Source organism: Chenopodium quinoa, unplaced genomic scaffold (assembly GCF_001683475.1).
Source record: "Chenopodium quinoa cultivar QQ74 unplaced genomic scaffold, ASM168347v1, whole genome shotgun sequence".
Lineage (NCBI taxonomy): Eukaryota > Viridiplantae > Streptophyta > Magnoliopsida > Caryophyllales > Amaranthaceae > Chenopodium > Chenopodium quinoa.
Genome location: NW_018743697.1, coordinates 1,481,209 through 1,493,943, shown reverse-complemented (window position 1 = coordinate 1,493,943; position 12,735 = coordinate 1,481,209). Strand labels below are relative to the sequence as shown.

Genomic DNA, 12,735 nt, shown 5'->3' with positions numbered 1-12,735 from the left:
AATCAGGTACTAACTTGACCGTTGGAGGCGGAGCTCTCAGGAGTCTCCGTTATTTTGCAGGTACAGGCGTCCGGTTCCAGTCTCGGAATTGTAGCTCTCCCGCAGGACATCAGAAAACCCCGAAACAGTTATGATTATAGGATGTCCTCCACCACAATTTGAGTTTTCAATTGTAAGTCCAAAATCTCCTAACTTTGCCTGAGTTTATACGGAGTATATTATAGCTTTTACTTTTGAAATGGAAAAAATAGCCTTCAGAGTTAAGACTTCATAGAAGAATTATGAACTCGAAAAAAAAAAAAAAAAATCAGGATCTCTAAGGACTCGTTGCCCCATAAGCATCTAATTCATGTGTCTTGGCCATAACTTTGGGCTCCTCATAATCATATCTTTAGGCATCTTTGGTTTGGCTTTCTTCATGTTTGTTCAAATATCCATCAGATTTTATTAGCTACCAAATTGATAATTTCCCTCCCATAGTCCTGAGTTGCTGAACAAATTCTGGATACAAAAGATTAAAAAGATCTAAGGTTCGATGGCCAAACAAAGAAACACAAGCATATCAAGCAAGCCATTGCACAAACTGAGTATCAAAATCAAGCGGTATTATAGCTTACGGTGCAAGTACATTCTAATTCTCTACTCCAAAACCGAAAATATATGGATCACTTACAATGTCATTGGAGGAGAATAACTACAGAGAAAAGAGAGGAAGGGGGAGAGGGAGAGCTATGGATTTATATTCCTTCAATTGGATATGGATTAGGAGGAAGGAGGGAAAGCGAATGGAGGAATCCAATTTCTTCTCCCTTTTCATAAACCAAATCCTTCCAAAGTTAAAAAAAAAAAACCACTTCTTCCTTTCCATCCCCTCCCTCTCTTTCCTTCCTTTCCTACCACTATTGCTATCCAAACATTCTTAAGCTAATAGGAATATAAAACGCTGTACATCAAAATAAGCTCAAGAAGCTGATACAATGCAGCACACTGGTAAAAGAGTTGAAAACCGAAATGTGACAGCAGCAAGTGCATTGGCTCATCAACCCATTCACCAGCCCATCAGCAATCTTCTGACTCTGTCTACAATCTGATTCCTAGCACTTGTTGTCGTCAGTTGATATTCACAATTCTCATCTAAAAGAAAACGATACACTTCCCATTCCCGATCTGAGGCAGAATACCTGCCTATTTCAGCCTGGAATTGAACAAATTATAGAATTGACTTAGCATCTAGAGAACAAAATTTGTTTATCACTGAAAGACATTCAAAGAGCTGTTACACAAAAATGATATGAATCTTCTTACCGAGAAAATGCAGATGCCAAGCTTTTTAAGAGCAAGAGTGGCATCATGGAAAACTCGAGGTCTTCCCCGTCCAGATGACTCAACTGGATTAGCAACCAATAATTCAGTGTCAGGCCCACGATTCACTATAAGCACTCGCAATGGGTGAAGCATTTCCATCTTAAGACAGGAACATATGAAATATTCTCGTTCAGGATCCAAAATCTTTTTTCCATCCTTCTGCTGGAGGAATAGGTCTATGTCACGATGTCCTTTTGTAACTTCTGGGATTCTACCATATGAAATCTGGGGAGAATATAGCAATTGCATGAGATATGTAATCCTTCATAATCATGAAATTAGCTGAATGCAAACAACAATGACCTCCGAGTGATGAGCAGGCAAATGACTCACAAGTCACAACACATACTGTATAGCTAAACTATTTGGGCACTGACAAGTTGTCCTCGCACTTCAGCATAGGCTGTTCAAATATATATATGAGTCCTCTTCCTTAGTTTCTAGTTCCAACCACTTTCTGATGGTAGGAGAATACAAGAGGCAACCCCAACCAATAGACTATGAGATACAACCCACGGTACTCAACTGCCCATGCCCCCATGGCCCCAATAAATGGAAACCTCAACCTACAAACACAAGAACTATCCAAAACTATCCCTGTAAGTCTACAATTATTGGCGCCAGACTAGCATTCAATTCACTATAGCCAGAAAAAAAATGCCATGACTGATCACAATTCTCAGTACTTCCAGAATCCTGTAAGGCTACGAGAGTACGAGTTATGAGTTGTTCACAATTCTTGGTGCTTCCAAAACCCTCTTAAACTAAGACCTACAGGCTATGATTTGCAACTTGACAAGTTTTATAAGCCAATATTGATCTCAGCTTGACAATGTTTAAACTCCATGTGACATGGCCGGATGGCCCTTTGTCCTGAATACGATATTGAAACCCATTCAAGACAAGACAAATGCATTTGTACTTATAAACACAAACATAAGGGGAACCTAACAATGTGTTCAACTTGATGACAAGGTCACTTGATCACTCAATCAAAGAAACAAATTTCCAAAAAAAAAAGGAAAATTTAGAAATAATAATCCCAACTTTGCTCCATTTTCTTTTATTAATCCCAACTTTTGATTATTCTGGAATAATCCCAACTTTGAGGGTTGTTTACTTTCTTCAATCCCAATTACCGGTTACCTGTGAAATAGGTTAATTTCTTTTTTTTTAAAATAAATGCCACGTGTCAAGAGGTAATTAGCCAAAATATTTGAAAAAAAAATTTAAAAAAATAAAATTTTCAGAAAACCAACCCCACGACCCCCACCCCTTCCCTGACCACCACAGCCCCACCGCCCACCAGAACAACAACCATCCCAATCCCCTTTCACACCGGAAACCCACAACCTTCCTCCCGCCGGCAAGCGCCCCTCCTCCGCACCATCCTGATGCCAATCCCCTTCCTCCTTGAACCACCAATTTCGTCTCCTTACCCAACGTCGCCGTTTTCTCCGTTCCTGCTTCTTCGATCTGATACTGCTACCGCTTCCGCCATAGATGAAGGCATCAAGATCTAGAAAGGAAGGGGAAGCGAAACGGGCGGTGGTATGGGCTGGGGGAGGCGCAACGTACTGATGAGAGCAGCGACAGGCTGGGCGGCTAGGGAGTGGAGGGAGGTTTTAATGGTTGTTTTGAGGAGAGAGGGGGGTTTACGGGAAGATAGGAGGTGGCGGATGGCCGACGGGAGGGTTGGGTTGGGTTCGCCAGTGGGGTAAAGGGGGTTGGGTAAGATTTCCGGTGGGTTAAAGGGGATAGGGGCGGCTACGGTTTGGGAATAGGGTGGACGTTGATGGTGGATGGGCAGGGACGCTGGGTGGGGGTTTCAAAATTTTTTTAATTTTTTTTTTCTTTTTTCCTTTTTGGACCAATCACAATGTGACATGTGTCACTTAACTTGTGATAGAAGGTCATTGACTTTTGTTAACCGGTTTGGGATTGAAGAATGTAAACACCCCCCAAAGTTGGGATTATTGTAGAATAATCCAAAGTTGGGATTATTTAAACAAAACGGAGCAAAGTTAGGATTAATATTTCTAAATTTTCTAAAAAAAAATACTAAGTATATTGAGACCCATTAATAGAATGTTATTAATACCACAACTGTGCACAGTTAAAAACAACCTCCAGAACACAATTTCTTGAAGGCCATAGAGACATAAGGATGGGGAAAAAAGAAAGAAAGAGGAGATCAGATTCCAAGATTATAACTTTGTTCAAGGATACATCATGAGAGGACAGGAAAACAGGATACATATAGGCACAGCCAAAATCAATCACAATATAGGCCCAAAGGGGCAGTTTGGTACTTTGGTTCAAAGGGATCAAAAAGAAAGGAGTCATGGAAAGAACAGAAAGTAACTTCCTAATCTGTCTTGTAATGAAGAATCATACTTATTCCTTGGTAAAACTCCAACTAAAATCCTAAAACCCTTATAAAAATAAATAAATAAATAAATAAATAAATAATCCTGCTGAATTCCCACAACACTCCACCACTAACACCACTCCGCTTTCTTTATCACTTCCAACTATCACACCCCCACCAACCATCACCCACCATGACACCACCACTGCCCCTCCTGGTCTCTTTTATTTATACCACCCTTGCCAGTTTGCTATCTCCCTTTCTAACTTGCCGTCAACACAGCCTCAAAATTAGGCCCTATCTCCATTTCTAACTCGCCATCAGCACAGCCTCACCTTTTATGCTCTACTTGGGCCACCAAAAAACAATCAATCAACAAAAACCATTAGCAATGTCAACCACCAGTAGAGAAGTGAGAAATTTTAAGGCAAATTCGTATGTTCCCATTCTGAAATTATTATAAGGCTTGTTTAGAAGTGGACATGGTGATGTTATCAAGGTGGGAAGGGTAGGGTGGTGATGAGTTGGTGACAGGCTGGGAGAAGGGTGATTCTTGCATGGAAGAGGCATTCTTCAGCAGTTTGAGGCTGAGGGAGGAATTTTGGGAAGAGAGATACATGGTACCTAGTTTCTCTAAGGAGTAAAGAGTAAACAACCTACAATTATTATAGAATCAAAGTAAATGGCCTAATATACCCATCCCCTTGAAACAGGTTCAAATGAAATAGTATGGTCCTCGGATTTAGGGTCAACAGAACTTCTTGAATGCATGGGAAAGAAGTGTTAAAGACATTGTTGCACAATCAGTCTACATAACTAAAACATTTAATAAGTTGTATAGCTCCATTGAGAAGGTAGATTTACGCAACATAAAAGATAAGAAGCTCATACCTTTACATCATGATCTTTCAGAGTTCTCATGATATCATAAATAAGACCTTTGTGGTCAACACAATGTATCTGAAATAGGGTATGACTCGGACTCAAAGAGTTATCCACGTTTACAGCAGCCTTTTTCAATAGTGTCAAATCTGCGCTAAGAGCTTGCATATGGCACTCCTTCTTAGAGTACTCAGATGCAAAGAGCTCTTCAGCAACAGCAGGGGAGATGGATGAGGTACGTTTACGGGCCTCATGATGTGAGTCTGCTAGCTGAAGTTCACAGCTAATACAAGATTCACCTAAAACACAACGCAGTCGTTCGTATGCTTCTCCTTGTCTCTCCTTTGTGTGAAGAAGCTCCCTGAAATGACATTAAGCAGATCATAAATAACTGTCAGACAACATTGTCATGCCTGAATGTAGGCTACGCAGCCCTTAACCCTCTAAATGGCATTGTTGCTTATCTTGCTTGTTTTGATTAGGCACATGATGAGATAATTAAATATCAAGAAAAGGCAAAATTTAACATATAACTAATATACCCAGCTAGAAAATATACAGATATATAACCAACTATAACTAATGACATTGAAAGCAGAATATCTAGCAACGATACACATAAAATCTAACCATCTAACGTTGACATCACGTAACATGTTCGCTCTACCTTGTACAAATTAGACATCTGACCTAATTATGTCCAGGGAGATAACACCTCCAGTGAAATTTAATGCAATTTAGTTCACATTGTTGGATAGGTGGATTTGGTATAGTTCCTCAGTAGGTGTATTTTGTTGGACAGTACATTAAAATGACAATAATGCATTTAAACCTAGATCACAGCTTTTATTACTATTCACATAATAAGGTTGCCATTGTGCTACTAGATTTTGAACTCTATTGATACGAAATATTACTTCTGACACCACTTCCGATTAAGAATAATCCCTTGAGAGTATTAATATTTAATAACACAATGTAAAAGGAAACAAGAATACAAGATAACAGACAAGTTGTGTTTTCACTTCATAAATTTAGGGAGGAAAGAAAATATGCGGTTGGAAACAGCCTTGTACTGAGTTAAACTAACTAGAAGACTAGAAGTAAGATTGCATATATCTGTAGCTTTCTATAATTCTACCCTGCGCACGGTAGAATCCCTACTAATTAATGGTTGTAGATTGTGTTGTAATTGTTTTCTAAGTCTACTCTAATCTAGATCATCATTCTAGATATGAGTTACAGACTTATAACCAACATAAAACCTAAACAGAAAGTATGCTCATCAGAAACAGCATCATTTCTTCCCAAAAATTAAAAAAAAATATGTACTTGTATATTTTAAAGATTTCTTTTTGTATGCAAATTCAGTCTCATGGTGTTGCAATTTAAAGCTTGACAACAGAGAGAACAAAATGAATGCACAAAACAATAAAAAGGATTTATGGTAATCTTGAAGAATGTCAAACAATTATATAAATCATAATTAACAAATAACTCACAGGTTATCAGTGATAAAGAAGAGGTCCAGGACTCTGTCATCCGGAGTCGTCGTCACTTTCACCCTCTCAATATTGAGCTCAAGCTCACAGAGAACATGGGTAACATCTAAAAAGAGATGCAAAAACCACATTGAAATGATCAATAGAAGAAATACACAAACCTCTCAGTAAAAAAAGAGTAAGTATCACATAGAATATTACCATATAATAACCCTCTACGATCAAGGCAACAAAACTTTAACAAGTAAACAGCAGAGGACTTGGATGGTGGCGGTGGAGTATAATAAAATGACAAAGAGCATGACGGACAAAATGAAACAAGCCGTTCTTTTAGATTTTCCCATCGAACTGCATAAGTGCTAGAATGAGGAACCACCCACAAAACAACGTAGCACCACTTTCCATCCGTTGAAACATCTAACCAAAAAAAAAAAAAGGCAAGTGCAATATCAGACATAATACACCTAGCTACTTTATTTACAATCAGTTGATCATGTTTTTGCAGCACAAAACAGGAATATCTGTTTATTATATTCATAAACTAGGTACATAGCAAAAATGCTACAATGGAATTGGACCACTTATGTATCAACATCATCTTATCCTAATGCAAGCAATACCCTTAAAAAAGCTATATCAATGGCAAGATAAACAAGGTCGGACATCAATAATTAAATTATGGTCCCGAGCCAGGATACAGTTATCAGTACACTATACACAACCTCACCCCTATAAACATAATCATTTGTCTCGTAAACACATCAAAAGTCGAAAGCTAGACTATTAACATCATTCTCGACCAGGTGACCACACATTAGCTCATAAGAGTATATTCTCCTTTTTTTCTTTTTTTTTTTTTTTTGAAGAAATATTCTCTTTTTTCATAAGTTAGCCACCCACCATGTTAGGTGTTTATACTTATTCATAATCATACGTATACAGCATATCCATATTTTCAGCGCAAAAACAACAAATTATCCATGACAAACAAAATCAACTGTCCAACACATTGAGAAAATAATGCAAACTTTAACCACAAATCATAATTATTATTAACCCCTAATCTGATTCCCATATAATCAATTTCATTTAGTTAATTTAACAACTTTATCATCAAACCCATAACTTTTTCAACATGAATTTAGCCAATTATTAATTCAAGAAAATTCCCTTCCCCACATTCCAACATCTATTAAATATAAAAAAAAAATGCAAAAATTTAGTTCAAGATAAATGGCAGAAAACATGGAAAAAAATAAATTTATAAAAAAAAGTACCTCCTTTGGAAATGAAAAGGCCGAAATCAAGAATGGTGCGACAAATATCCAAACCAAGGCCAGATTTATCAGGGCAATTAACGGTGATAACCCAAGGATCACCGGACTTTTTCCCTCTCTCAATCGAAACGGTGTCGTCGTTAGGAATCCCCATTGAAGGACGGAAACCTAACGTTGAGATTGACGGCGTTTTGATGTCCAGATCCTCCGCGCCGCCGCCGCCACCTGCTCACAGAGTTTCGAGCTTACCGGATATTCAAGTATGTTCTATTTTACTTTTTTTTGAGCAAGGTTATAGACAGAGAAATTTGAGGCGGCAGAAAGTGAGTGAGGTTTATTAATTAAAAAAAAGGGGTACATGGAAGCCACGTAAGCAATCGTTTAACCACGTGGCAGTAGGGTGTTGGTTTAGTATATTCCGATTTTATTATTTTGTTTTATTTTATTTTTGTAGGTTGAATTGTTAGTAGAATGAAGTGCAAGTTGTATGGTTGTAAGTTTGTAACAGACTAGTAAATTGCGTCACTGGAGAATTCGCGCGAATTGGAAAGGGAAGAAGAAGACAATACAGTACTACAAAAGTGAAAAAAGAAATTTGTATATTGAACAAAAAATTTAAAATGATGAAAATACGTGTTTCTGATGAATCATGAAAGTGACTTTTGTTTCATTCTAGAGCCTTGAGTGCGAAATTATTGGATGCTATGATATTTTTCTTCAAGATATTACTAGTAATTGTAAAGTAGAAAAATACTTGAAACATTCTCTACAAAATCTCATTGTACTAGTCAAAAAAAATCTCATTGTACTTGATACTTTTTTTTTTTTTTTTTGAGAAGAATTTCTTTTTGATACTTGCATCACAGTCTATAAAAGAAAATATAAAAAATAAATTAAAAACTATTATAAATAAGAAAAACAATAAGGAACATAAAAGGAATCATACAAGTAATAAATAACTTCTCTATATAAGAAATGTTCATGGAATATATCTGCTCTTTCATTGATGTAAAAATACGAAATAAGATTCAGTCCAATAATGATAATGACAAATATTCAATCGCCTTATCATTGACTCATTGAGTCATCACGAAATTGACATTAATTTAATCAAGATTAATTTTGGGATTTTAATTCAATTACTTAAAGCACTATAGAATCTCTAACTAAAATATGGTCATAAATCAATATTACTCCTATTAATTTTTTTATACTTTTATATTACAGAATAATAGACAATAAAACATACTGGATGATCTAAGTAACAATTGACGTGTAAACTAATTAAAGTAATGTACTCATATAAAAACAGGATTATAAAGAAAAAGAAAATTTTTCAATAAAAGATCACAACAACATTTATAATCAGTATGATGCAAAACCCTATCATAAACTCCATTTTCTTAAATTTAATATTGCTTAAAACAAAAATAGGTTAACATCTGGTGCAACCACCATTTTTCTTAATTTATACACACATCAAAAGTTAGGTGACAGTTCCACAGAAGAAATACTTTAGTATAAAATGCAGCGAAGAAACGTCTAATCAAGAGGAGGGGGGGGGGGGATTTAAATGTAATATTCAATCAAGTTTTATTTTTCTTTCATAAGAACATTGTAATTTGTAAAGAAACATAAAACTAACATTGTCTGATGTTTAAGTGAAACCAACACATTCAAAAAAGTAGTCCAAGTGCAATTTTAAAAGCATAAAACTTAAGTAATTCAAGTGACAACCTGCACGGCTGCACCAAAACCTGGTAGAAGAATTGACAAGCAGAACAGGGAAATACAATCAAAGCATATATGGTGTGGAATTTCCTAGTTAAGAGTTCATTAACAAGATTTTTATTTGATTCATTCAGATAATAGTGACGTGAAAAGGACGAGCACAAGCTACTTGACAAACCACGAAAATGGAAATTTGAGGGCCACAAAACAGAGATGATATACTCCTCAGAAGCTGATATTTCAGGAACTTTTTTTGTTGGTCAACTAACCAAAGGTTTTGGAGTCCAAACGTAAGTAGCATAAATGACAAAACTCTATCCCACACAGACACACCACTATACCAGCCTCCAAACATCAGGACGACTAACTGCTGAAAGGTTCTGGAGTCCAGACATAAGTGACAAATGACAAATAGTACAGCTCTAGCCCAAACCACTATAACAGCCACCAATCTTCCCAAACCTCTTTACCAGCCACCAATCTCCCCAAACCACTATACCAGCCACCAATCTTCGGGACAACTACTTGCTGAAAGGTATCAATCAACACCAATTGGCTGTCCAACTGTTTCCCATACATAGTTGATCACACGAACTGATACCCCCAATAACATTTTGCCAACAGGTCATACTCCGTCTTGAAAGAAAACAGCTTGCCAACAGATCGTACTCAACCTTGAAATAACATAGAAACACCATTCTGTAAAAAGGAAGGCATGATCCTAACATAACCTGAAGACTTAAAATCTTTTCAGCTGGTTAACTAAGTAATGGCTATACCTAAAACTCAATTAACCACAAACAGCAAATTATCTTGCCTATTTTTCCAGAGTAGAGGCCCGAGGGTTACAAGTCTTTTAACCGAGAGTGCTGAAGTTCTAGGGGTTATTTAATGATGGTCAGGCGACTAGGCGTATCAACCAAAGGAGACAATGAGCCAATGAAGGACGGTTTGAAGGCCTAAAGTAACAAAAGGCGAAGCTCAAATGCCGCAAGTTGCTTGTTAGTCCTAATCTAAGAGTTGGCAGGGTCAGTCTAAGTACCTAAACCAGGTCTGATGTGGGCATTAGCAAAGCTGTAAGTGTCAAGACCATCAGGAAGCCTGGAAAGCAAACAGCACCCTACTCTTTGATACAAGTGTTTGACTGAACAATTACATCAGCTTCATAATGCATTATTAACTCTCATAAATGTAAGACATAGCATTTTTAAACAAAAACATTACACAACCCCAACACACAGATAATCAGGTCAATGACCATCAATGCACCATTTAAAGTGTCAATTAACTTGACTACAAAACCTGTATATATCATAATTAAAGGGCTTCTAAAATTCATGAAAAAAATTTCCTCATGGTTTCATTATCAACAAAAAAACATCCAACAACATAATCTTCAATAAAAGTTCAGAAGAAAATCTTAAGCATCAGCGCTTTTGTTATTCACCAGCCAGAAAAAGGCTTCCAACGAAGCACAACAATACATCAGCCATATCTAGTGCCTGAAAAATACAAGAAGCAATCAAACATAGTCCAGTTGACAATTTTGTTTCAGAAATAAAAAGGAAAGGAAAAAACATCAAAGTGATGAGAACTGCACAAGTATATGAGATAGAGAGACATGCATGGTCCAAGCCAATTACAGATAAGTTACCCCAATATAACAGAGAAAAAAACGTCCACGACATAACCACAATGCCTCTAAAGAGATTTCATCTTGATGGTGTCAAGTGAGATGGAGGTACACAATGTTATCGTCTTCTAATTGACCTCAAACTACGTAAACAATGACCATCTACTACTTCAAGAAAAAGATATGAAGTCTTTGCAGTTTAATCAACCCTTTTAATTTAGATCATTATTACACAAAAGGTGAGGATTCAGATATAATACTAAAATCCAGAAGAAAAGGGAACTAAAGTTCAAATTTTGTTTTTCCCTCTAACGTGGAGCATGCTCCTCCCTCCAATGTCATAAAAATGTGCACACTTACGCTAAATTATATTACGTTGTCAATATTGGTGGTCGTAATAAATGATACAAAAGGTGAGGACTAAGAGACAATCAGACAATGCTAAAAAACTAAGGAAAAAAGATGATCTAAGGAACTAAAGTTCAAATATAGAATTTCCCTCTAAGCATGCTCTCCTCAAATGTCAAAATAATGTACACCCTTATTCCAAAGTATATAAAGTAGCCAGTATTGGAGGTGAGATAAAAGTTTTACTAACAAAATCCTCTTTGTAGGGGTGTAAGTAATTCGGATTAAAACCGAACCGAACCGAACCGAAAACCAAACCGAATTAGTAATTCGGTTTGGATTTTTTTAGAATTCGGTTTGGAAAAATTTAAAAATATGGATTACGGATTGGATTTGGTTTGGGGTTTAAAAAAACCAAAAACCGAATTACAAACCGAATTTCGACCCATTACGTTAAGCCCATTTTTTTAAAAAAGTATCCAACCATTTTCCCCTTTCATATATAAACTTAAAAAAAAAAAAAAAAAAAAAAAACCTAATTTTCAATTCTCCTTTCTTAATATCTTACTCTCTCACAAAGAATGTTGTTAACAAGAAATGATTGTAGGATTTTCTGTGTGAAGTTCGGGTTTCGGATTTGAATGTTGCAAAAGGGAACAAATTTCGGTTTAGATTACATTCTAATTTGAAAAACCGAATTAATTCGGTTTGGATTGGATTTGATTGAATCGAATCTTAAATCGGTTTGGATTCGGATTGAGATTTCCGAAACCGAATTAATTCGGATTGGATTCGGTTTTGGCTATAATCCAAACCGCAAACCGAACTTTCACCCCTACCTCTTTGTAAGTTGATTTTTGTTCCACATGATCTGTCTATAGGTGAATAATTAACATAGCACAAAAAACTTTCTTAATGGCTTACTGGACACTGCTAAATATTTAAAAAAAAAAAATCTAATCACAGATGACCAGCTTCAAAGTTACACAGACACCCAGGGTTCACTCTTACTTGACATTTGACTCTGTATAATAAGAAGATAGCATTAAACCTCTAAAATGTAATTTTTTGAAAATCAAAGATATACACCACCTTCACCCTTCACTTTTACTTGATATTTTACTGTTTGTAATAAGAACTTAAGAAGATAGCATTACACCTATAGCTCGTAAACCCATCAACTAAACATTTAAAAATTAAAATCACATCACCAATAACTTTACTGACACACAAAAGGTCATGAAACTGCAATCTTATCCCCCTCTTCCCTACCACCAAATTTATCTCCTTTCTAGTATGAGACAAAGCAAGATGACCCAAAATTATCAATGACATGGAGGAGATGATGGTTAGTCCTCAGGCAACCATAAAAAGAGGCAGTCAATAGTTTCTGTGCAGCAATAAACAAGTATACGTCAAATGCAGGTGGAGGGGATGAGTGAATCTCCTATCCATTACGATATAAATCATGAAATAGAAATGACGCAAAAGGATGCTGCATTGCTGCCTAGGGTTCTCTCTGACTCTCCCCTTGTCAGTAATTTCTCAGCTACAATTAACTCCCTCAGTAAACAAGTAATACATCAAATGCTGGTTGAGAATAACAACTATCCATCACAAAATAAG

At 36.4% G+C, this 12,735-nt stretch overlaps 1 protein-coding gene across 1 annotated transcript; it reads right to left on the bottom strand.

Annotated features, from left to right (window-relative positions):
- Positions 1–549: 549 nt before the first annotated feature.
- LOC110684095 (ACT domain-containing protein ACR9-like) lies at positions 550–8,172 on the bottom strand. The gene is made up of 6 exons (XM_021860501.1): positions 7,398–8,172; positions 6,322–6,537; positions 6,121–6,226; positions 4,628–4,979; positions 1,306–1,590; positions 550–1,195 (listed from the first exon to the last, which is right to left on the bottom strand). The coding sequence occupies exons 1-6, from the start codon at positions 7,549–7,551 to the stop codon at positions 1,049–1,051; spliced, it is 1,260 nt and encodes a 419-aa protein (XP_021716193.1). The 5' UTR covers positions 7,552–8,172; the 3' UTR covers positions 550–1,048.
- Positions 8,173–12,735: the final 4,563 nt, after the last annotated feature.